This window comes from Myxine glutinosa, chromosome 13, assembly GCF_964187855.1.
Source record: "Myxine glutinosa chromosome 13, kmMyxGlut1.1, whole genome shotgun sequence".
NCBI lineage: Eukaryota > Metazoa > Chordata > Myxini > Myxiniformes > Myxinidae > Myxine > Myxine glutinosa.
Genome location: NC_136273.1, coordinates 7,286,604 through 7,313,454, shown reverse-complemented (window position 1 = coordinate 7,313,454; position 26,851 = coordinate 7,286,604). Strand labels below are relative to the sequence as shown.

At 46.0% G+C, this 26,851-nt stretch overlaps 1 protein-coding gene across 3 annotated transcripts in view; it reads left to right on the top strand.

The window, feature by feature from the left end:
- The window catches only part of EFCAB14 (EF-hand calcium binding domain 14), a 44,393-nt gene that overhangs the window by 7,749 nt on the left and 9,793 nt on the right, over positions 1–26,851 (top strand). For 2 of the 3 annotated variants that reach the window (XM_068133689.2, XM_068133688.2), the window contains exons 2-3: positions 25,490–25,638; positions 25,774–25,910. In XM_068133689.2, the coding sequence (XP_067989790.1) occupies positions 25,490–25,638; positions 25,774–25,910 (286 nt within the window). Of the gene's footprint in view, positions 1–24,431; positions 24,764–25,489; positions 25,639–25,773; positions 25,911–26,851 lie in introns of those variants that run through there. The other variant, XM_068133690.2, reaches the window with a different exon arrangement.

Below are 26,851 nucleotides of genomic sequence, written 5' to 3'. Positions count from 1 at the left end.
TATTCTCTTTCACTGGTGCAATGGAGTATTTCAATTAATGGAAGACACAGCCTTACACTAATACACATAATAAGGATATAACTGTCAAAAAAGATATATCGTGTCCTGCATGTATGTTTTATGGACTAACTACGGAAACGCCCTTTGACCTTTATACAACCACAAACGGAGGGAGGAGGGGTGATATTTTACAACAACCTTTTACAACAACCTTTTACAACAACAATAAAATAAAAAAACATTCTCATATCCACAACAATATGTATATATATATGTATATGTATATATATGTATATGTATATATATATATATAATATATATATATATGTATATGTATATATATATATATATATATATATGTATATGTATATATATATATGTATATATATATGTATATGTATATATATATATGTATATATATATATGTATATATATATATATGTATATATATATATATATATGTATATGTATATTATATGTATGTATATGTATATATATGTATATATATATGTATATGTATATGTATATATATGTATATATATATGTATATGTATATATATGTATATATATATGTATATGTATATATGTATATGTATATATATATGTATATGTATATATATATGTATATGTATATGTATATGTATTATATATATGTATATGTATATGTATATGTATATGTATATGTATATGTATATATATATGTATATGTACATATATATATATGTATATATATATTGTTACGGACGCGGTTTAGATGTTATTTACCGAGCGGTGGTATTGCCGCGACCGAACAGTTATTCCCGACTAGACCCCGATTCCACCCAGACGTTGACCAAATCGCGCTATGCCAAATCAATGATGGAAAGGACGCGACGACTGGGAAAGAGGAAACGACGCAAGGGGTACAGTTCTCAAGACCTCCGGAGGAGGGTATAATTACAGTGGTGGAGAAAAGGGGGTAGATTACACGGCAGAGTGAGGTAAAAGACACAGAAGAGATGGGCACTTAAATACAATCTTATCTATCCCAGACAGACCACAGACAAACGGAACAAGGCTGACTTACACAGGGATTGATGGCAGGGAGGGACAGGTAGTTCGATGGCACAAGGTGCACCTTGGCCCGGGGACAGGATAAAGCACGGTCCAGTCCAGAAGATGCGGGGAGGCCTCACAGCGCTCGGAGGGTACGTCTTGCTTGCTCCAAGCTCAGCGCGCATCTGACGTCACCTCCCTCTCCCTGCGCATGCTCAGCGGGGAGTGACACGCCCTCGGCTGGTTGGCTCCGCCCCACTGGGGCCGGTCCGCCGCTTCCATTGAGTGCGGGGGTTACCGGGCTCCGCCCTTGACGAGGAGCTGACAGGGAGCCCCTATTTGGTAACCCCGTCGAGCACATGTTCGATGGCGGCTCGTTGGGAAGGCCTGATGCCCTCCCAACACCCCCTACCAACCAAGCCGGAGTGAGGACGCGCACTTCCCGCGCCCGCCGCTGCCGTTGTTGTTGTTGTTGTTGCTGAACCGTGAGGAAGAGCTGCAGGGAGGTATTGGGAGGTCCTAAACTTCCTAACGGTGCCATACAATCACATTCTGGTGCAACGAAGGGTCAGAATTAATGGAAACGAGTCCTTAACTGACATAGACTAAGAATAACTAGCAAGATGTCCTATAGTTGTCTTACATGAGATGCGGTAAACCTGGGCACGACATTTAATGGGGGAAATAGGGAGAGGTCGGGTCTACAGAGTGTTGTTTACAGAAAATGGGACTAGGGACTGGGGAATGGGGGATTGGGGATAGTTGGGAAGTATTGAGGAAATAGGGGAATATTTACAAGCGGATATGGATGGATGCAAATCCCATATCCGCAACAATATATATATGTATATATATATATATATATATATATATATATATATATATATATATATATATATGTATATATATATATATGTATATATATTTATATATAAAATATATATATATACACACACAGACTTGGCATTTAATATGGAATATTTTTTTTTTCTTGACGGGTTTACTTTCTGAACGCAGTATATCAATCTGGTGAGTGTCTTTTACCCTTCGGTGATGTCTTTGTTGAAAGAACCATGTCACTGATTGTCTTTCACAGCAAGAAGTCAATAACAGGATTATATCACAGGTGGCATGACAAAATGTAAGGACAGGTACATTTGACGATTGGCTTCACAATCGGGTATATAAGGGTTGTTGCGTTCTGTATTAGTGGAAAACAACTGCTGCACATCTACAAAAGTTATTGCCGCTTCCTCTGGAGATGGTCCATCAACTTGACAATGCTGTTTGTCATGGAGTGGTGGCTTTACGAAATTCTGGCATGAAACAGCGTGCTATTGCTCGGCAGTATGGCATCACTCAAGGTCAGGTGTCAAAGATCCTGAAACTAAATGCTCAGAGGGGTGTCCCTACTCCAATACCGAGGCCAGGACGTCCACGCAGAACCACAAGGAGAGATGATTGCCAGCTGCACCGGTTAGTCTGCAATGGCTGTACCAAGTCAGCTAATCGGCTTAGGGCTGAGTGGCAGCAACTGACAAATGTGCCTGTATCCAGAAGGCTAGTCAACCAACGACTGGTTCAAGCAGGCTGTCGTGCCAGGCGTCCCCTGAGAAAGCCACGCCTGACCAGACAACACAGCCAGCGCCGATTGCAGTGGGCCAGAGAGCACCGTCAATGGCAGCCAGGACACTGGAATCACGTGACCTTCAGTGACGAGTCTAGATTTCTGGTCTATCGTCAAGATGGCCACGTCCGAGTGCGCAGACAAGTGCATGAAGCCCACAACGAAGATTGTATAGTGCCAAGAGTCCAAGCTGGAGGTGGTGGGGTGACCGTTTGGGCTGCTTTTCATGCAGGGGGCAAAACTGACCCGGTTGTTCTGAATGGAAACCTGAACCAGTTCAAGTACAGGGTCATTCTGGAAGAAACATTGCTTCCATTTGCTCATGCAGCCTTTCGAGGAAACTTTGTCTTCCAAGATGACAATGCACGGCCTCATCGTGCTCGCATGATCCAACACTTTCTTGCTGACCGTGGTGTAGAGCATATGGAGTGGCCTGCCATGTCCCGGATATGAATCCGATAGAGAACTTGTGGGCAGAAGTAACGCGTCAAATCGACAACTTGGACCAGCAGCCTACCTCTGTGCGTGAATTGCAGCAGGCTATTGTCACTGCATGGCAAGCGATTCCTGTCCAAACCTTGGCAAATCTCATAAACAGCATGCCTCGACGTGTACGTGCTCTCCTGAATGCTCGTGGGGGTTACACGAAGTACTGAACTGTCATTTTACTGTCCGTAATCCCAGTCATCATTTAGCTTTTGTTTTTGTTGAAATTTTTTTTGGCTAATGTGCCAAATAAAGAGATACTTCTGGAAAACGTACAGAAGTTTAACACAGTACTGTCCGTGAATTGAGTTCGATATCAGTTTACATCACTTTCAAGGATCAATTTATTTGCTTTGCAATGTCAAATGTGGTTTTTGTTTCTTTTAAAGGTCACATTAACAAAATCTAGAATAATTTCAACATAATTCCAATGAACTTTTGGTTCTAAGTCATCTTGAAAAGTAAGTTCACCCCCACAAAAAAAATATTCCATATTAAATGCCAAGTCTATATATATATATATATATATATATATATATATTTAACCAAAGAAGCACACTGACCTTATGACACGACGCTGACGTCATGTGCATAAATTATACAGTATACATACATACATTCCAGGGCAAAAATGAGCCAAGTCGATTTCTTAACATTTTTTGTCCTAACTATTTTACCATAAATGATAAATAAATAAAAAACACCAGAACATGTAGAAATAACTGTACAAATCATTGTGGAATAGATTGTCCATTAGCTTTCTTTAAATAATCCAGTCTTTTGGTCAAACTTTCACAAACCTTCTTGCACAGAGAAATGTCAATATTGTCCCATTCAAGTTTGACAGCTTCCCAAAGTCGATCAAAATTTGCAAATTTCCTTTCAATAAGTTTGTGCTGAATATAGGCCCAACTATTCTCTATGGGGTTCAAATTGGGACAGAAAATAAGTTTCAGGGATTTTTTTTTCTCCAGGAAATAACTTTTTGGGGCTGGGAAGTAATCCTTTCTCTAATATGTTCTGGTATTCCTTGGCAGTAATCAACTGTTCACACCTTATCAACTCACCAACACCAGCAGATGAAAATGCACCCAGACCATTCATTATTCCACCTCCTCCATGCTTCACTGGTGTTGAAATGCATTCAGGGTTGAATCTCACCAGATCTGCGAAAGTAACGTTCTGCGGCATCACTGCAAATCTGAGATCTTGATTCATCACTCCACATGACTCTCTGAAACCAGTCTGAGTCACATTTCCCATGTTCGACCAAAAAGTGCAATCTGTCCCTTTTTTTTTTTTTTTTTTTTTTTTTTTTTTTCGTATACAACATCGAGGCTCGTGAAAGAGCTAACATTAATCACACAAAAAGACAAACCGACACACAAAACACAAAAAACAAGGGGAGCGGTAGACAAGATGGGGAGAGAGGGGGAAGGACACAAAAGAGAGGGGGAAGGACACAAACACAACATTTGAGAGCAGGGACATCGGGAGGACTTGGGGGGAGGTGGGAGAGGATTAAAACATATGAACACTGCAAGGACTCTGGGGTGAATTACCGGGGGTAGAAAAGATCAAGGTTTTCGATGGGGGAAGATAAGAGATGGTGGTGAACAGCTGTTTTAAAGACCTGGAGGGAGGAGTGGGATTGAAGGGAGTGGGGGAGTTTGTTCCAGAGGCGGGAGAAAAGGGGAATGAAAGAGTGAAGGTGAGCAGAGAGCCTAGACTTTGGCAGTTTAACCAGAAGAGGGTTGCAGGCAGATCTTGTGCGACCTGAAGGAATATTGGGGGGACAGAGCACAGAGAGAGCTGGGGGAGCAAGGCCGGAGAGGAGTCGGTAGAAGACAGAAAGACCACCAACCTGCCTGCGGTGAGTGAGTGAAAGGCCCTCGGCGTTGACTACATCGCAGGAGATTCCTGAATGAATTCCTGAAGTCCTGAATGTTTTCTTAGATAATAGAGGCTTCGAAGCACATCTTCTTGAGGCCAGACCAGCATAAGTGAACCTTCTTGTGATGGTCCTTCTGGAAACAGTCTTGGTTTCAGCAGTTCTGAACTCCTCTGACAGTTTCCGCAGCCTTTTCTTTCTTTCCTGGAGAACTGTGAATTTCAGTCGCCTGTCATCTTCACTTGTAGTGGTTCTAGGCCTGCCAGGTCCCTTCTTCCTTGCAGTAGAACCAGTTTTCTGGAACTGTAGACCTATTCTCTTTATGCCAGTTTTGTTCTACTTTGTCTTTGTTCTACAGATATGTACGCCGTACTCTTCCAATTATGGTAGGCAGAAAAATAGGGTTGTTCTCCTTCAGGAGCTTGTGGATTTTAAAATACTAGGGCATTGCCCGTACTATATCTATATCTAAAATTATATCCCCCCCCTCTATTTACATGAAATGGTTTGGTCCAAAGCGAACGGCTTGCGAGTACGGTGACAATCCCCCCCCCTCTATTTACATGCAATGGTTTGGTCCAAAGCGAACGGCTTCCGGAGTTTGGTAAAGAAATCGCCATCGCGTGCACAAACGCGCAGGAAAGCGAATGAATCGCAAATTCGGTTTTATTAGTTTTAAAACATCGTTTAACGCCAACATAGCGCCAACATAGTTTGCAAACGTGAAATGAAATAAATGAATACGCTCTCAAATGTGCCATCCGAGGCAGAGTGTGTCCGCCACGTTCGGCACACGCGATCGTTCGCTGCTCTCTGATTGGTTGAATCGTTTTTTGGACATAGCTCGGTAAGTAATTGTCCGATTAATATGAAACCTTGAAAAGGCACATCCTCGGGTCCCCAGCAATATACCTGGCAAGTTAAAAGTATATCGGACCCGTGGTTGTCGAGAAACAGCGGTCACAGACAAACAGACGTACAAACGTACAGACAGAGATTACTGGAATTATAGATAGATGTCTTGCCCACTTGATGAAGACAAGCAATTCGATTTTTAATGTCCCCATCAGCATGGATCTTCCTTGATGCGAAACCATACATACCCAGATTAATTCACCAACTATCTGAGGATGATTTTGACAGGTGCAGTGAGACATGTGAGACATTCCTTGGGTTAATGGATATGGACAATGATTTGCAGAACAGGATCTTGTGGTCAGATGAATCCTAGTTTACTTTATCTGGTTCTGTGAATCATCATAACAACGTGATATGGACAGTAGACAACCCACGATTTACTCTTGAGCATGACGTCCAGTATCAAGCTAGTGTGTCCGTCTGGGCAGGAATTTCTTCTGGAGGCATTGCTGGACCAATATTTTTCGAAGAACATGTGAATGCTGCAAATTACCTTCTGATGTTGGAGCAGCATGTATTTCCACTCAATGATGGCCAAATGTGGATCATGCATGATGGTGCGCCTGCTCATTATGCTGCCAATGTATGCCAGGCCCTTGATTTTGAACTTTACAAACGGATTGGCCATCGTGGTCCAGTTGAATGGCTGCCTGTACATATCAAATCATTGTTGAATCCGGTCTTGTGATTTAACAACTCCCTGTGATTTATTTCTTTGGGGTTTCCTCAAACACATAGTGTATGCGAGGAATCCTTCGACCCTTAGAGACTTGAAACAATTCATCCGTAATGAGACTGCTGCCTTAACGACAAACATGCAGAACTGCATGTCAGAGTGCAGTTTGAACATTGAACTCATCTGTTTCATGTATATGAGACTGATTAGACTGTTTAATGAGTAATCATGTTTTATTTTGCACCAAAGAACAATAATAAACGTAGTTGTTTATTGCAAGTATCGTTCTTCAAAATGTGCCCAGGGTTTCTGGACGTGTGTGTGTGTGTGTGTGTGTGTGTGTGTGTGTGTGTCGGTGTGTGTGTGTGTCGGTGTGTGTGTGTGTCGGTGTGTGTGTGTGTCGGTGTGTGTGTGTGTCGGTGTGTGTGTGTGTCGGTGTGTTGACAGATATGTACGCACAACTCTCATCCCCCGTACCTGACAAAGACCACTCTTCAGCTGAAACATTGGAGAGGTGTGTGTGTGTGTGTGTGTGTGTGTGTGTGTGTGTGTGTGTGTGTGTGTGTGTGTGTGTGTGTGTGTGTGTGTGTGTGTGTGTGTGTGTGTGTGTGTGTGTGTGTGTGTGTGTGTGTGTGTGTGTGTGTGTGTGTGTGGTGTGTGTATGTATGTATGTATGTATATATATATATATATTGTTACAGACGTGGCTTAGATGTTATTTACCGAGCGGTTTGGTATGACCACGTCTGCACAAGTTACCCGATTATACCCGAACGTTGACTAATCGCGCTACGCTAGGTCAATGAAGGAAAAGACACACAGCTGGGATTCAAATGACACGACACCAGGGTTCAGTTCTCAAGACCTCCGGAGGAGGTTATATTGTTACGGAAGGTTAGATTACAACTACAAGAGGGACAGCATAGTAAGATAAGCACTTAGACACACTCTTATATTATTCCCAACAGACGACAGATAAACGGGACAAAAGGCTGACTCACACGGGGTTTGATGGCTAGGAAAGGCAGGATCGATGGCTCCAGGTGCACCTGGGCTCAAAGGTCAGAATCGACTCGGTCCGGTCCAGAGATGCGGGGAGGTATTCAGCGCTCGTACGTGGCAACTTCTCTCTCCAGGCTGGGGGCGCATCTCACGTCACATCCGGGGAGTCGCTTCGTATATCCGGCGGGGAGTGACACGCCCTCGGCTCGTTAGCTCCGCCTCGTGGAATCGGCACGTTGCTTCTCATTGGGTGCGTGCGGGGGGGTTTACCAGGCTCCGCCCTTGACGGGGGACTGACAAGGAGCCCCTTCGTGGTAACCCCGTGGAGCGCATGGTCCGGCGCGCATTGTCAATGGCGGCTAACCGAGCCGGTGTGATGACGCACACTCCCCCCGCGCAGCGTCGTTGTTGTTGTAATTGTTGTTGTAGTTGTAGTTGTAGTTGTAGTTGTTGTTTGGGGAAGAAGATGGAAGGAGGTATGGGAAAGGTCCTAAACTCACTACTGGTGCCATATAATCACATTCTGGTGCAACGAAGAGTCAGAATTAATGGAAAGGAGTCCTTAACTGACATAGACTAAGAATAACTAGCAAGATGTCCGAAAGTTGTCTACGTGAGATGCGGTGGACCTGGGCACGACATTTAATGGGGGAAAAAGGGGAAGGTCGGCTCTACTGATTGTTGTTTACAGACAATGGGACTAGGGAATGGGGGATTGGGGATAGTTGGGGAGTATTGGGGAAATAGGGGAATATTTACAAGCGGATATGGAGGCCAAATTCCATATTCGCAACATTGCACCCTTCTCTACCCTCGGGGCGTCCCGACCCGATAAATTTTTACCTACTTTAGTGTGGCACGCAATGTAGTTCCCTCTACTATTAACTCTACCCTGAGTGCGACAGTTTTACAGATATTCACAAATGAGTAAATATGTCCCCCTGCGACGTTGCACCCTTCTCCTCACAGAAACACACCCACAGGATAACCGAATCCGGAAAGAATCCTCAAACTAAACATACAGCCGGTAGGGAGCATTATTTACACAAGACTACGCTGATTTTTACACTACGATCCAGGACCTGTTTTTGGAGGAACACATGCAGATGTTATGCATAGAGAGAGCACGCATGCGAGCATCGATACACCAACCCACGAGTGCTCTGTGGCCTACGGCCTTTAATAATGTGCAGAGCACCCCTTCCAAGCATCAAGCACCACCCCATCACACAGTGAGCACCATCCGGTGCACCAATAAAGTGTCTATAAATCACCGGTGGTGTCGCAGCCGGCCGATGTTCTGCCGCTGGTCTTGCCTTCGTGTGGTGCACTTGGCCTTCTTGCCTCTTTCAAAAAATAAAGAAAGGCGCCAACCGCGTCCATTTCTATATTGTGGCCTTCAGTGGTGTCAACTAAAAGTGGTTCACCTGCATGGCATAGGTGCCACGTTGACCCATAGGTCCATCCACGGGTGGTGCTTGGCCGCAAAAGAGCTGCGGTCCATGGTGGGTGGCCACAAACATTGCGGTCCATATGGTGTATCGATCCAAGCAGCAAGCAGCGAAAGTGCAGGCCCACAACTGCGTAGCCAGCACCTCTCTCTCCTCTCTCTCTACCCCAAAGCCAGATCCTCGGAGGTGGGAGACAAAAGAAGAGACAAGTGAGTAAGGTGGTAAGGGCGCAAAAGTGCACGCAATGTAAGATGATGCACACTGGGGGCACATGGGAACCAGGTGAGACAGGTACGTTCCTATCGTACGCCCCCCCCCCCCCCCCCCCACCAGGTAACCTACATGGCCCCTCCCTTACCCCTTACTGTATCCACACAACACAACACTACCCATAAACATCTACTTTACAAATCAACAAACATCCCTACTGTCTTCCCCGTTCCTCCCATAAACCAAATTCGTCTTCTCTCCCTCCTAACCAATCAAATTTGCCATTTTCAACTTTCATCAAAATTTGCCATCTCCAACTCAACATCATAATTTGCCATTGCCAATTCATCATCAGTCCCTCCTAGGGAGGGAGAGATGGAATCACCCCAATGTCTCATCCACGTCGTGATGCGTCTCACAATCCACACAGCAATTCTCAGTTCCTGCACACAGAACAAAGAAAACACAGGTGTGGAGTCATCATCATTACCACAGGTAAGTGGCTGCGTATGGTGCGACAGGTTCATCAATCCTAACTATTTCCTAAATGACTTTAACAACTTTACACTACCCGGGGTCTTTCTCCGGCCAAACCATTGGCCCTCTTACACTATGGGTTCTAAAAACCAATTCCCATTGGCCAACTGTGGTGCTTTTCAATTTGGGGTCTCACTCCCCCGATTCATCTCCCGGTGCCCTCGCACAATTTCTGGGCTGTGGCGTGTACCTCTCCCAGTGGGTCTACCCACCTGCACACCTCCACCACTGCAGTTGCCTCCGAGCTTACCTGCTCCTCACCCTAACCTAACTACCTGGGGAAGGCCCTCTGGCGCTCTCCCCACTCAATGCCCTCTCTGGCACTGGGCTGCCCGATCCACACCCGGGATCCTCAGGCACCCACTCACAACTACCGGCTCCCAGAGCCCACCTGCGGCCTCACCTGGCCGACATCCTCACAGTGGTGGAGTGCCCAACCAACTACACACACTAACAGGCTACACGCCCAGCCATTTCCACGACACTAATGCACCCATCCAAACATCATTCTGCAACCGCACCACAAATGCCAATATCCAACCACAATTTACCTGTACCCTCTACCTAACACTTACACTACCCGCCCCGGGTATCCGTGAAAGGGGTCCACTCTTCCCCCATCCACACCTTCGCACCATGCACACCACTCCGTACCACTTACTCCAACTCTCTCCACACACCTGCACTTGCACACCTGTGCTCTCACACCTGGTGCCACCTGCACCCTTCTCTCCCCAAGCGCATTCGCGCTGATCCACACACTCACTACTCATACACTGCTCCACACACCTGTTCAGTCGCACACCTGTGCAATCACACCTGTTCCATTCTCACCTGTTCAATCCTCACACCCACGGCATCATCTCAGCCAACTACTCCCCTCTGAAACTTGCGCTTCCCAGTCGTCCCTTTAAACTATTGCGCTCCCACGTCATTATCATCCATACTAATCTACCTGCGTCCCCACTACAGGTATCAGTCACTAACTAAACTTAACGTCACCTAATGTCATCTTCTAGGGCCCTATCAATATAACCTAACCCACCCGGGCTAGTTTTCACTGCCATACACCCCATAAGCTATTGCTCCTTTGCCCCCACGGGAAGGGGGGCAAGGATGCCACCCTTACCCACCGGGCCTATCGCTCACTACCAATCTTGCACTTCAAATTTCAACAAATCAAAAATTTGCCAATCACTGCCCATCATCTGCCAATCATTACTGCCACTCCTTTGCCAATCATCAAATTTTGTTTTTCTCTAATTTCGGGGCCAAAACACTAACCTCATCACCCAGTCTACTCACTACTGCCTCTCGGTGCGCCAATTCCCGTCCAAAGCCCGGCTTCGTAAAGCCAAGCCATGAATGCGGATTGTTTGGTGACAGTGGCTGGACACGTCCCGCATTCGGTGCAGGGACGGGGGCTTACCCGGGCCGAGATCCCACGCACCTCCTCGGCGTGGAGCCATCCAATGTCCCGATCTCGACCTGCCGGCACGTCTCCACAAAACGTGGTCGCCATGACGACCCTTCCTATCCAGCTGCCCGCTCCACCTAGTGGAGCCTGGACGCGGCCGTTCAAAGCGAGGCCCAGCACGCACCGAGGGCCCGATTCGGCTATAAGTCGTTCTAAACTCTACCCCGTCTAACGTCGATGCTTCACCTGGACGCTTACACCCCGCAGCCCGTTCCTTGCTCACACATCCAGCCGTTTCCATGCCCCTCGTACCTTTCCTTACACACCTCGGTACACCCATTCCACTCACAGCCTTGGTCACACACCTGACCACCGAACACTTTGGCACACATTCGTTGCTCGCACACCTCACCAATACACCTCTTCGAGCCCCCTCCTCGGTCACCTCCTCTGTGACAATCACAGGTGTGCCCTCATTCGCACACCCAACCACGTGCCTCACTACCAACTCAAATGTGCCTTCCCACACACGCTCTACCATTCCAGGTGTGCATCCTTCCATCCCAGGTGTACATCCTCGCTCACCTGTCACAACCAGCTCACTCTCCTTGTCACTCTCAATACTCTCACCACCATTCTTGACAGCGCACTCTTTCCTCATGCACCTGTCCGTCACACACCTTTCTCTCGCACACTCCCCCGTTACACCCTCTGTAACACTCACCACAGGTGGACACTCTTCCTTACTTCTGACAGCGCACTCTTTCCTCATGCACCTGTCCGTCACACACCTTTCTCGCGCACACCTTTCTCGCGCACACTCTCCCGTCACACCCTCTGTAACACTTACCACACCGCGCTTCCATGTGCCCCCTCGCACACGCGCTACGACCGACTCACTCTCGCCAGCACCCTCACTCCTTGGCACGCACTTTTTCCTCACACACCCCAGAGTCGGACTTTCTCGCACACCTCCTCTTTCGCACACCAGACCGGTCGCACACTTCACCAACGGCCTCTCACGAACACCCGGGTCCATCTCGACCCCCAAGCTTCTTAAATCCCCTGGCGCATCATACGCACGACCATATTGGTCACCACTTACACCGGGTCCTCTTCCTCTTCGCTTCTCCTCCATCACCTGCGAATCCCTCATCCGGTTAATGAGCACATCATCACGATCCAAACACAGACTTTGGACCAATTCTTTTATCTCCTCTTTTATCTCTTTCTTATCCCCTCTCCGTCGCTTCTTAATTTCGCTCATCCCTTCTTCCACTTCTTCTAATTTGTGCTTCACCTCTTTTATTCCCCGGTACGTCTCCTCAAGCTCGTCCTCCAAGGCTACCTTGACCGTTTCCATGTGCGTCCTCACCTGCCGGTCCTTCGTCTCCATTACCTCTACCACCTCGTCCAACCTCGTTGTCAGTCCCTCACGTACCATCTGACATTCCCTCTTCGTCGCTACCAAGTCATTTTTTAAGTCATTTTGTGTCGCTTTTAACCCTCTTATTACCGCTGTGTTCTTCTTTACCTGGTCCGTTAGTTCTTTTTGTCCCTCCGTCAGCTGTTCTACTTCCTGCGTCAGGTCCTCTATGCCCCCTTGTAACTTTACAGTCCCCTTTCTCACCTCCTTCTCCATGTGCTCCTTACAGTGCCTCACCTCCTCGCGCACTCCTCCGACCTCCTCACTCACTCCTCTCCTGATCTCCTCTCCCATCACTTGCATCTCCTGCCCAGATGCCACCCTCATCTGCTCCATTTCCTCCCTGTGAGCATCCAGTTTGGTTTCTACCCCCATTCTGACCCCCTCTACCTGCTGCCCCATTTGGTTAACTTCCCTTTCCGCTTGGTCCCTCATGTCCCTCAATTTGCTTTCCATGGTGTTTTCTAACCCCTCTAACCCTTTTTGCATCCCTTCCATTTGATTCTCTTGAGCGGCCATTCTGTTTTCTACCCCCGTTAACCCCTCCTGTATTTCCCCTAATCTATCGTCTAATTTCCCAAATTTCTCGTCTAATCCCTTAAAATTATTGTCTAATCCCCTAAAATTATTGTCTAATCCCTCACCAGTACCCCTCGCTTCGTCCCTCATTACCCCCATTTGGCCCTCTAATCGCTCACCCAATCGCTCACTATCAGCCCTCATTTGCTCACTCCGAGCCCTCGCTTCGTCCCTCATTGCCCCCATTTGCTCACTATTAGCCCTCATATCGTCCTTCTGCAGGTTGAGGGACGCCTGCATTTGCGCCATAAATTGCTCCATGAGGGCCTGCATTTGGGCCATCCCTCCCACTTGTGCAGCGGGTGCGGCCGCCGTAGCTATGTGCGAGGCGCCATTTCGCGCGCCCGTTACCTCGTGCGTGACGACGCTATTTTGCGAATCTGCTACCCTCACTGCTTCGCTCTCCTCTTGTCCCTCAATTTGGTCCTGGATCGACCCTGCCTCACTCTCCCCTACCGGACCCCAGCTGTCTTGGTCTGCCATAGCGCGACTTTCAAAATTCGGGTTTTTATTTTCGTATAACAAAATCAAATTTCGCCGTTATAATTTCGCGCGGGAAACGCGCTCCGAATCGATTCTAATTGTTACAAATTTGGGCCTAATAAATTTAGTCCCGGGTCCGAATTCCACTCCTCGACACCAATTGTTACAGACGTGGCTTAGATGTTATTTACCGAGCGGTTTGGTATGACCACGTCTGTACAAGTTACCCGATTATACCCGAACGTTGACTAATCGCGCTACGCTAGGTCAATGAAGGAAAAGACACACAGCTGGGATTCAAATGACACGACACCAGGGTTCAGTTCTCAAGACCTCCGGAGGAGGTTATATTGTTACGGAAGGTTAGATTACAACTACAAGAGGGACAGCATAGTAAGATAAGCACTTAGACACACTCTTATATTATTCCCAACAGACGACAGATAAACGGGACAAAAGGCTGACTCACACGGGGTTTGATGGCTAGGAAAGGCAGGATCGATGGCTCCAGGTGCACCTGGGCTCAAAGGTCAGAATCGACTCGGTCCGGTCCAGAGATGCGGGGAGGTATTCAGCGCTCGTACGTGGCAACTTCTCTCTCCAGGCTGGGGGCGCATCTCACGTCACATCCGGGGAGTCGCTTCGTATATCCGGCGGGGAGTGACACGCCCTCGGCTCGTTAGCTCCGCCTCGTGGAATCGGCACGTTGCTTCTCATTGGGTGCGTGCGGGGGGGTTTACCAGGCTCCGCCCTTGACGGGGGACTGACAAGGAGCCCCTTCGTGGTAACCCCGTGGAGCGCATGGTCCGGCGCGCATTGTCAATGGCGGCTAACCGAGCCGGTGTGATGACGCACACTCCCCCCGCGCAGCGTCGTTGTTGTTGTAATTGTTGTTGTAGTTGTAGTTGTAGTTGTAGTTGTAGTTGTAGTTGTAGTTGTTGTTTGGGGAAGAAGATGGAAGGAGGTATGGGAAAGGTCCTAAACTCACTACTGGTGCCATATAATCACATTCTGGTGCAACGAAGAGTCAGAATTAATGGAAAGGAGTCCTTAACTGACATAGACTAAGAATAACTAGCAAGATGTCCGAAAGTTGTCTACGTGAGATGCGGTGGACCTGGGCACGACATTTAATGGGGGAAAAAGGGGAAGGTCGGCTCTACTGATTGTTGTTTACAGACAATGGGACTAGGGAATGGGGGATTGGGGATAGTTGGGGAGTATTGGGGAAATAGGGGAATATTTACAAGCGGATATGGAGGCCAAATTCCATATTCGCAACAATATATATATATATACAGTGAAACCTTGACTTACGAGTTTAATTCGTTCTGTGACCGAGCTCATAACTCAATTTGCTCATTTCTCAAATTAAATTTCCCCATTAAAAGGCATTGAAATGCTATTAATCCGTTCCAGCCCCCAAAAAACCACACCAATTTTTTTTGTTGCGTGTTTTTAAATAAGAAAAATGTACTTTATAAATAACAAATAATGTATAAACAAGCACGACCTCGTATATACTGTTCATAATAAAAGAGAATGTTGTAGCGACCCATGGGTCCCCCAAGCAAGACCGGCATCAGAATCTCCTTGCTCCAGCCGGTGACGTCACCGGCGGGGATCCCCGGCGCCAGAGTGGCTGGTCACGTGACCGCCAAAGCGTCCCGCGCGTGCGGGTATAATGAGCTACACCTGTGGATCACGTGACCACCGAAGCACGCCTCGCTTGAGAGGCGTGGCTTTCAGTTTCGGTTTGGGTTTTTGGTTTTGCTTTATAAGGCAGCCCGATAAACGGGCTTTTTAGTGTTCCCGAGTTGGTTTTACGAATAAACATCTTCTCGGACGAGTTTGTGCCTTGCCATCCTTTTATCCGTATTCTGCTGGAGTCCAGACTCCTTCAATGTAAAGAAATAAACTGGTTTTATTAAGTGTTGTGGCGGACACGAAAGCACTGACGTGGTGACATCACCCCGCACACCAAGTGGGGGTGGGCCACGCCGGGGAGAGAGGCGTGGCCTCAGGATATAGACGGGGCGCGCAGCCTTGAGCAGCTTAGTGCTGCAGTTTGAATAAAGACTCTTGTATGAACCGCGTTGTCCGCTTGCTCCTTGCGGAAGCATTAGCGCGCGCAGCATCGCGCTACAGTGTATTTACCTTGAAGATCAGACGAAGATGCTGGCGGAGGTGGAGGAGATAACTTTTGCCCTTTTCGCCACACTTTCCTCGCTTTCACTTGCAGGGCGTTTCAATAAAAAACCTGTCCAACGAGGTTTGTTTCTTCCTCCCTTTCAAAATGTTTCGAAAATTCTCCATCTCTTCATGGATAGAGGTCCGGAGCTTTGAAATAATCGTAACGCCCTTAGCTGGCGTTATAGCCTTTATCGACTCCTGCTTCAAAATCGTACATATCGTAGAAGTACTACGATCGTACTGCCTCGCCAAGTCGACAACACGCACACCTTGCTCATGTTTTTCGACGATTGCGTGTTTTATATCCAAGCACATCATCCTCTTCTTCTTCTCAGTACTGCCCTTGGCACTCAATTTCTTAGGACCCATGGTTAAAACTAAGAAAATTTCCAAAATAACCAACATGCGAAAACAAAGCAGCAGCGATATACGGCAGAGATGCTTGCACGGCAAGATAACCACGTGACCGGAACGCTCGTTGGGCCACCTGGTGGCAGGTGGCGTAAGCTCGTAACTCAGATCTCGGCTCGCATCTCAAAGCAAAAAACCGCCCGAGCGACGGCTCGTATCTCGGAAAACTCGTAAGTTGGTGCACTCGTAAGTCAAGGTTTCACTGTGTATATATATATATATATATATATATATATAAATATATATACATATACATATACATATACACACACATATATATATATATATATACATATACATTTTGGAAGGATGAAACCTCAGAGTTGGTTTTGCGTCTCTATTCTCTTCTCCAATGTTCTTGCGCTTCTGGTCTTTGACAGAATTGCTTAGTAATTAACAATATTTAAAACGTATTATTACTTAAGCATATCAATGATCAGAGACAGACATAGGAATGACTTCTAATTGCTTCCTTTCTAATGTAAATAGTCCGGTCTCCTTGGACTGTTTTAAAAGGCCGTTGTGCTTGCGTTCTGCAAACAGCTAAATAACGCAAGTAAATCAACAACTAGTGATTAGAATGACCTCTTTATTTAAAAGTTTGCAGCAATAGTAATTTTTAATGTAAATGCAGCAAAAGTTGCAAAACAAGAGTCAGAAATGGTGATTATTACCGTTGCCTAGCAACCGGTTCTAGTGTCAGCTCCATTGTCTTCGGCTAAAACCAAGATAAGACATTCACAGCTCTTTTAGGTGTGAACAATCAATGCAACAAGAAACACCTGAGCAACAAGAAACACCTGCCAGTCATGTGTTCCAATACTTATGCTTACCTAACATGGGGGGTCTGAGCATAAAAAGTGTTATTGTTCTACGATGGTAAATCATACAGACTTGGCATTTAATATGGAATATTTTTTTTTCTTGACTTGGGTTTACTTTCTTAACTCAGTATATCAATCTGGTGAGTTTCTTTTACACTTTGGTGATTTATTTGTGAAAAGAACCATGTCACTGATTGTCTGTCGCAGCAAAAAGTCAACAACAGGATTATATCACAGGTGGTGTGGCAAAATGTACGGACAAGTGCATTTGTTGATTGGCTTCACAGTCGGGTATACAAGGGTTGTTGCGTTCTGTATTAGTGGAAAACAACTGCTGCACGTCTCAAAAAGTTATTGCCGCTTCCTCTGGAGATGGTCCGTCAACTCGACAATGCTGTTTGTCATGGAGTGGTGGCTTTACTAAATTCCGGCATGAAACAGCGTGCTATTGCTCGGCAGTATGGCATCACTCAAGGTCAGGTGTCAAAGATCCTGACACGAAATGCTCAGAGGGGTGTCCCTACTCCAATACCGAGACCAGGACGTCCCCGCAGAACCACAAGGAGGGATGATCGCCAGCTGCACCGGTTAGTCCGCAATGGCCGTACCAAGTCAGCTAATCGGCTTAGGGCTGAGTGGCTGCAACTGACAAATGTGCCTGTATCCAGAAGGCTAGTCGACCAACGACTGGTTCAAGCAGGCTATCGTGCCAGGCGTCCCCTGAGAAAGCCACGCCTGACCAGACAACACCGCCAGCGCCGATTGCAGTGGGCCAGAGAGCACCGTCAATGGCAGCCAGGACACTGGAGTCACGTGATCTTCAGTGACGAGTCTAGATTTCTGGTCTATCGTCAAGATGGCCGCGTCCGAGTGCGCAGACAAGTGCATGAAGCCTACAACAAAGATTGTACAGTGCCAAGAGTCCAAGCTGGAGGTGGCGGGGTGACCGTTTGGGCTTTTTTTCATGCAGGGGGCAAAACTGACCTGGTTGTTCTGAATGGAAACCTGAACCAGTTCAAGTACAGGGCCATTCTGGAAGAAACATTGCCTCCATTTGCTCGTGCAGCCTTTCGAGGAAACTTTGTCTTCCAAGATGACAATGCACGACCTCATCGTGCTCGCATGATCCAACACTTTCTTGCTGACTGTGGTGTAGAGCATATGGAGTGGCCTGCCATGTCCCCGGATATGAATCCGATAGAGAACTTGTGGGCAGAATTAACGCGTCAAATCGACCACTTGGACCAGCAGCCTGCCTCTGTGCGTGAATTGCAGCAGGCTATTGTCACTGCATGGCAAGCGATTCCTGTCCAAACCGTGGCAAATCTCGTGAACAGCATGCCTCAACGTGTACATGCTCTCCTGAATGCTCGTGGGGGTTACACGAAGTACTGAACTGTAATTTTACTGTCCGTAATCCCAGTCGTAATTAAACTTTTGTTTTTGTTAAAAAAAATTTTTGGCTAATGTGCAAAATAAAGAGATACTTGTGGAAAACGCACAGAAGTTTAACACAGTACTGTCCGTGAATTGAGTTCGATATCAGTTTACATCACTTTCAAGGGTCAATTTATTTGCTTCGAAATGTCAAATGTGGTTTTTGTTTCTTTTAAAGGTCACATTAACAAAATCTAGAATAATTTCAACATAATTCCAATGAACTTTTGGTTCTAAGACATCTTGAAAAGTAAGTTCACCCCCACAAAAAAAATATTCCATATTAAATGCCAAGTCTGTATATACATAATCTGACCTTCTGTACTCTTGCCTCAAATTCATCTTTTGATCTCAAATCCAAATTTCTTGACGATATAGAAATAATAACAAATTTGACTTCACTGTTCCAATACTTAGAGCGCATTATATGCATATTATACAACAGGAGTGTCTGTTCGTCCGTCTGTCTGTCCATCCCGAAACTACTCCCTCAGTTTTGGGCCTAGTATGCCGGGAGCCCAGGGGGGTCAGCCTAGCTGGAAAGTTAACCAATTTTCATGTATATAGCAATGGTCCATGTGCATGTCCATATAAGGAAATGGACGTCTGCCAGGCACATTATGGTGGGTGTGGTCAAAAGGGCCATTAGAAAGGGACCCCAAAATTGAGCTAGATCAGCTCTGTGAATTCACCTGATGAAACCTACATGAAATAGTTTGGCATAGTCCCAGATATCATGAATGACCACTGCCAGACATTTTCAGTGGTGGGGTGTGCCCGCCAGACACCCCCAATGTCACCACCCCAAAATTGAGCTAGATCAGCTCGAGAGTTAACCTGATGATAATTAAATTGAGAATAAAATACTATGGAATAACAGCAACATAACTTTTGAAAATCAGATGTTTTATTTCAAGTCATGGCAAAAGCAGGGATTTGTAAGGTATAACACGTCATTTGTCATGGGTATTATAAAGACGCTGACGTTATCTGTTTAATGTAATACGTTGCCGAAACTATTATTTCCCTTTAAGTTCATAGTATTAAAGAAAGCGTTTCCGATATCATGGTTGGATAAATTGCATACTGCTGAAACAGGTATGGATTAGTCAGGGGAACAATTTATAGAAATGTCAACTGAAAATGCTATCAATGTTTTAAACATGAAAACAAAACACCTCTACTCATTGATTGTAGAGATTTTTAAAAGAAAAAAAAAGATAGAACCTGATGTGTTTAATCTTTGCCAACAACGATGAGCTGTGGTACCATGAGGTCGATGCTGACATCGGTACCATGTGGTTTTACGGTACCATGAGTGCCGCCTGTAAATGGCATCCGATGCCATTGCAGTTACCTTTCGGTCGACTGTAACCTTGTGTGCACCACTGAAAGTTAGTGTCATGCCACCAAGGAGACATCTGAAGAACAGGTCCAGCTGTGCTGGTATCTCTGCCGTGCATTCCTTCAAATTTTGGACTTGCAGGATTTGGGGTCTTGGTCTTCGGGAGCTGCATCATCAGAGATCTAAGATGGAGAGCGGCCCATCTTAACTTGTTATCCTGTTCATACCGTTTAGAATCCTCATAAAGGTGAGCCTTGGCATCCTCTTCTGGAAGAGCAGAACTATAGATGAAGTTGCCTTTCCGAGGGTCTGCCAGTTTTATTGTGATTTTTTTTTCTTTGAAATGGTCTTTTACCTTCCTGGTAAGATTTTGAGCTGTGTAGGCCTGGAGGTCTGCCCCATCTCCTCAGACACTGGTGTACTCCTCTTTGTTCATGCAAGTAAATCACTAACTAACACAGATCGTTGCTTTCCTAGCACATCATTCTGGATATATGAAAGCAGAGATGCAAATGCTCTCTTGTGGTTGGACTGAGATGAGCTCCCTTCATTGGGCCTATCTTGATCATCAGTCTTCCTCGGGAACTGGACACGGCATGATTTCTGGTATTCTGCCCTCCTTTGCGATCAACGCCACTCCGAATGAGACTCTTGATACGTTCGTTTTTCGAAGTCTTTACCCGATGGCAAAGTGACTCGCAACCGGCAACTGTCGCTATGTTCAGTCTGGGCTCCTCTTTTTCCATTTTTCTTCTTACGGATTTTGCCACAGAAAATACAAGTCCCTTTCAACAGGCCCTGCTGATCCGACTTGGGAAGGACACTGCAGCGTCTTGTTTGGATAGAAGCCTTTTTGGTGGTAGGTTCATCGTCAGGTGGCAGGGGTTCTGTCAGGCGCTTCACTGCTGTGTAATGCTTAAGACAAGAAGGGTGATAGCTGACAGATTCGTGATCATTGCTTACCAAAATCTGTTGTGCGAGAATAATGCATTGTATTAAAAAATCCCCAGAGCCACACTTTTGCTAACACCCATTATAAAAAGAAATGACGGCAGTAATAAAAAAATAAAAAACCACCTTTTAGAGGCCATTTTTCCCCGCAAGCGGGGGTTGGCCTTTTTCGGGAACTGTGGTTGTTGTTTTTCGGTCCCCTTTTTGAAGCAATGTTTTACGGCCGGATGCCCTTCCTGACGCCAACCCTTTTTGCCGCCTTTAACGACAAGCAGGGAATTACCAGTGAACTGGTACTCAATTTGCCGACCTCGGAAGGATGACAGGCTGAGTCAACCCCCCTGGCGTTAATTCAGCGATTGACCGGGATTCGAACCCAGGATCCTAGGATCCTAAGCCGGCACCCTAGCCGCTAGCCCAACACACCCAACACCACCGCCAGACTGCAGTAATATTAAATATTAATTGAGAGGAATCAAAATTGACATTTTTCGTGGTATGGGCATTCGCTTACCTTGAGGGAAATGGTTCAGTCACATGTACAAGAATGATCATAATGGTCCAGTCAGACACGAAAAATATCTGCCTTCATTTCCCTAAATCAAGAAAAGAGCATAAATTCACATTGTTTAGCTTTAAAGTTAATGACCGTACAGCTAAGCATATCGGCTCCACTTGTGGTATATAGTGTGAGTAACCTTGGCTGCGTAAGGTTCATTGACATGTCTATATCAGTGGATCAGGTAGACCTAATTAATGGACAAGTGGCCCTCCATATGATGGATGGACACTGGACAGCATCAGCAGGAGGGTGAGGGTTAGGTGAATTCTATGCATTTTGTGATTAGGCCTCAGGGCTGTTCTGGTAACATACACGTACCTGATGGATTCAAAGGGATGTACATGTACCGCTTTGCATCATCATAAACACACTGATTTTGAGTATAGTTACAAAGGAGAGACTTCTCTTAAATCTTTAAGTTTTAAAGCTTGATTAATGAGATAATAGGTGGCAGCATGATATCTATGGGGAGTTTTTTAAGTAACAAAACTTACCTCTCGTACTGCTTCTAATATCTTCTTGGATGTGTTGATGACTCTGATCATTAATAAAATGAGTTGGGTTGCTGTGAAAAGAGAACTTGACTACTTGATTCCTATTTTAAACTGACTATTTCCCACACATGTACCGGTAAAAGTGTCACAAAAAGTAATACGTGTAAAGTAACACGCCTGGCACCTTGTTGTCTCGGTTCAGGCTTGGTCAAATACATGCTACATTGATAATTATTGTGAGTAAATTACAAAGCCACAGAATCGAGAGATAAATTGGGCTTTTTCTCAGCTCAATCTAGCCGTCTAGCTCAATGGAAGGAGGGGGGTGACCGGGGGGGGCGTTCGGGGGTATCTGGTGGGCACACCCACCACTGAAAATGTCTGGCAGTGGTCATTCATGATATCTGGGACTATGCCAAACTATTTCCTGTAGGTTTCACCGGGTTAACTTACGAGCTGATCTCGCTCAATTTTGGGGTGGTGGCATTCGGAGGTGTCTGGCGGGCACAACCCACCACTGAAAATGTCTGGCAGTGGTCATTCATGATATCTGGGACTATGCCGAACATTTTCCAGTAGGTTTCACCGGGTTAACTCACGAGCTAATCTAGCTCAATTTTGGGGTGGTGGCATTCGGGGGTGTCTGGCGGGCACAACCCACCACTGAAAATGTCTGGCAGTGGTCATTCATGATATCTGGGACTATGCCGAACATTTTCCAGTAGGTTTCATCAGGGTAACTCACAGAGCTGATTTAGCTCAATTTTGGGGTCCCTTTCTAATGGCCCTTCTGACCACACCCACCAGAATGTGCCTGGCAGACGTCCATTTCCGTACATGGACATGCACATGGACCATTGCTATATACATGAAAATTGGTTAACTTTCCAGCTAGGCTGACCCCCCTGGGCTCCCGGTCTATAGCCCCACCAAACCTTCTGTGCAACGTTTTTGGGTCCCAGCAGATGTTATAAGGTCGGTAGGAGGTTTCATAAGTTACTCAATAAAATTATGATTTTGAAATTGGTTCGATGCGGACCTGCTCCCGAATCCAGAGGTGAACAGATGACGACAATGGGCTGGTTTGATAATATCCCAATACCATCGTGATTTAACACTATTTTTTATAATTATAATAATAATAATAATGCATTTATTTTATATCGCGCTTTTTAGGGAGCCCAAAGACGCTTTGACAGAGTGCAAAACATAATGCATAGCAAAACATAAAAACAATTGCAAAAAAGAAGAATCAATAGGGAAATATTCAAAGCACAAAGGAGGGAGAAGGAGAGGAGATAGTCAGGGGTTAAATGCTGTGGGTTAAATGTTGAATGCAGTGTTGAACAGGTGGGTCTTGAGTGATGTTTTGAATGTGGTGAGTGAGGAGGAGTCTCTGATGGTGTGAGGTAGCGAGTTCCAGAGGGTGGGAGCAGCGATGGAGAAGGCCCTGTCCCCCCAGGATCTGAATTTGGTCCGGATGGGGGGGGGGGGGGGGTCAGGAGGTTGGTACCAGCAGAGCGGAGGTTGCGGTTGGGAGTGTGTCTGGAGAGGAGGTCAGCCAGGTTGGATGGGGCCAGGTTATGGAGGGCTTTGTAGGTCAAGAGGAGGATTTTGTACTGGATTTTAGAGTACTAGGGCGTGCCCGCACGTACGTGCTTGCCCGTACGTGCTTGCCCGTACGTGCGTGCAAAAAAACATGCGTGCAAACAACAACAACAAAAAAAAAACTTTGAAACCACGTGGCAGTAACGACCACAGAACCCCCCCCCCCCCTCTATTTACATGAAATGGTTTGGTCCATTCGCAAAGCCAAAGCGAACGACCACAGAACCCCCCCCCCCCCCCTCTATTTACATGAAATGGTTTGGTCCATTCGCAAAGCCAAAGCGAACGGCTTGCGAGTACGGTGACCATACCTTGGGAACCACTTGTCCGATTAATTTCAAACCTTGAAAAGGCACATCCTCGGGTCCCCAGCAATATACCTGGCAAGTTTCAAGTATATCGGACCGGTAGTTGTCGAGAAACAGCGGTCACAGACAAACACACACACACAGACACACACACATACACACAGAGATTACTGGAATTATAGATAGATTAATATATGATTGGAATGATGCTAATTTTTTATTTTTTTATTTTTTTTTGTATGCAAGGTCGAGGCTCGTGTAGGAGCTAACATTGATCACAAAAAGACAAACTGACACATAAAACATAAAACATATGATAAAGGGAGCGGGAGACAAGATGGAGAGCAGGGACATCGGGAGATCTGTGGGAGGGAGAGGACTTGGGGGGAGGAGGCATGTGAAGTGGGGGAGGGGGTGGGAGAGGTAAAAAAAAAAAAAAACGCATGCACACTGATAGGACTTCCAGGAAAGAAGTCGGAATTTCAAAAAAAGTGTATCTGGGGTGAATTAACGGGGGTAGAAAAGATCAAGGTTTTGGATGGGGGAAGATAAGAGATGGTTGTGAACAGCTGTTTTAAAGACCTGGAGGGAGGAGTGGGATTGAAAAGAGTGAGGGAGAAAAGGTGGGAGAAATGAATGGGAGAGAGGAATTCCATGGGAGAAATGGGAATGAAATGAATGGGAGAAATGTTCCAGAGGTCAGAGAAAAGAGGAATGAAGGAGTGAAGGTGAATAGAGAGTCTTGGTTTTGGCAGTTTAACCATAAGAGGGTTACTGGCAGATCTTGTGCGACCTGCAGGAATATTTGGGGGACAGAGAACAGAGAGCTGGGGGAGCAAGGCCGGAGAGGAGTCGGTAGAAGACAGAAAGACCACCTCCCTACCTGCCTGCGGTGAGTGAGTGAAAGGCCCTCGGAGTTAGCTTCATCGCGAGAGATTCCAATGATTCTGAAAGGAGCACCGGCCCAGAGGGGAGAACGGTATTCCATTGAGCTGCGGATGAAAGCCTTGTAATGTGGTGTGGAGCTCAGGTGTGCCAAGGAAGGACTTCGCACGACGGAGGATGCCCAGTCGGCGACTGGCTTTGGAGGCTGGTTTGGAAATGTGGTTTTCCCAGGAAAGATCATTTGGATCTTTTGATCATTTTTGGTTTGGAATGAAAATAAATTTATTGAGATGTTGAGGTTAAATATGAATGAGGAAATGACGTGAGGGTTTCTGCTTTCTAACCGTGACATTCACAGATTTGCCTTGGACTGGGTGTAGAACCATTCAGACGGGGTATGTTTTTTTGCCCAAGTCCTTCACGAACCGGCTGTCCATGCCTGATGTTCGACTGAAGGTGGAACTTATTGGTTCCATGGTTTAGCATTCACCGTTTCCTCATTGTTTGTTTGCTTTTGGCTTCCCACCCGTGCATATCACGGGAACCTGGCTAGTATCGGATACACATACACACTACGAGAAATTTTGTTGATTAAATATTTTGTGCTGTTACCATCTTTATATTGCCCAATCATTTTTTGACTCTGCTTCAGAATGTAAAACCCATACATACATGCAATTGCAAGTCAGATGTCATATGTTGGTGAAGAGGTGCCATTGCTTGTGTGTTATAGGTGGGGCTGTCGGCATGGCATGCAGGCATGCCGTCCGCTGGGAATTTTTGTGGCTGTGGCAGCAATTGTGGTGGCTCTGGGGACTCTGCTCTGTTTGCAGCTGGAACTGAGGGAAGAGGGGAGGGTGTTGGCAGGCCGATTACTTCAGGGTGAGAAGCCGGGTTCGGGCCTTGAGTGGCGAAAACAGCATTGGCTTGTTTGCAATTCTCTGTGCAAGCACAGTGCACCTTTGCTAACCAGGAATTACCATCGCTTTTCACAGTGGTGATTGTGTGTGCTCGCAGTGGAGAATGCTCATGTTGGAATCCCCCCGGAGTTGGTGAGGTTGAGTGAGAGGCTCGGCTTGCTCCAGAAAGACTCGGAGCACTCTGCTCTGGATAATCACGCGATGCGGGCAAACATCAGTCGGTCATCCTCCAAGGTGCCTTCCGTTCTGTCTGTACAGTTTCTCTAATGGGCTCCAGTGTCTCAACATCAAAGATCAAGTCTGATCGTATTGCTACAAAGTGGATCACTAATAATCTAGAGAGTTTGTAGAACACCTTACTCCACACATTGTTTAACTATATAATTCCATTTAAATATAATAATGATTTTATAGATCGTATAAAAAAAATTCCGGAAGTTTGGCACCGTTGATGCAGCGTCTTTTACACCACCTTATCAAACACAGTACATTCGTTTTTTATGTGTGTTGCTGTCCTTTAAAACATCCTTTAAAGGAGTAGGTTTCCTGTTTGGAATGATTTTCCTGCTCAGGTAGACAGAGTAAAACAATTGTCTTAACCCTCTCTGAGCTCGTGCGATCGGGATAAATTCAGAGCCAAAGTTCTGCTAAACTCCAGGTTCGTTTTCAGATTAATGCTCCGATTCGTGCTCAAAATCTAACATTCAATTGAAATTAAGGTGTTCCTCAATCGTAAATTGATATTTGTGTACGGAAAGTCCATGAAGGGCATAACCTGGTGAAAAATTTATTAAACGCCCTGAAACTTCAACTTGTCCTATAACTTGTCCTAATGAAGCCGCATACCAAGTTTCAGTTGAATATATTAAAGGATATGAGGAAAATGCCTGACAAACCACAGGTGGGACAGACCGACGGAAAGCAAACCTATAGTCCCCTCAGGTGAAGCTGTTAGGGCGCTAATAAAAGGCACCAGTTAGGAGAATAATTTGAATCAAATTCTTGTGTCACCTTTATTTTTTACCATTCAGTTGGTGGGGGTGGTAAGGATCACACGAAATATATTACTGTGAGCTTTGGTAACTGTTTTCACCATTTGATGTATAATATTCAGTGAATGTATGAAGCTAACACCTCATTTACCACACAAATGCACTGGTTTGGATGGAATTGTA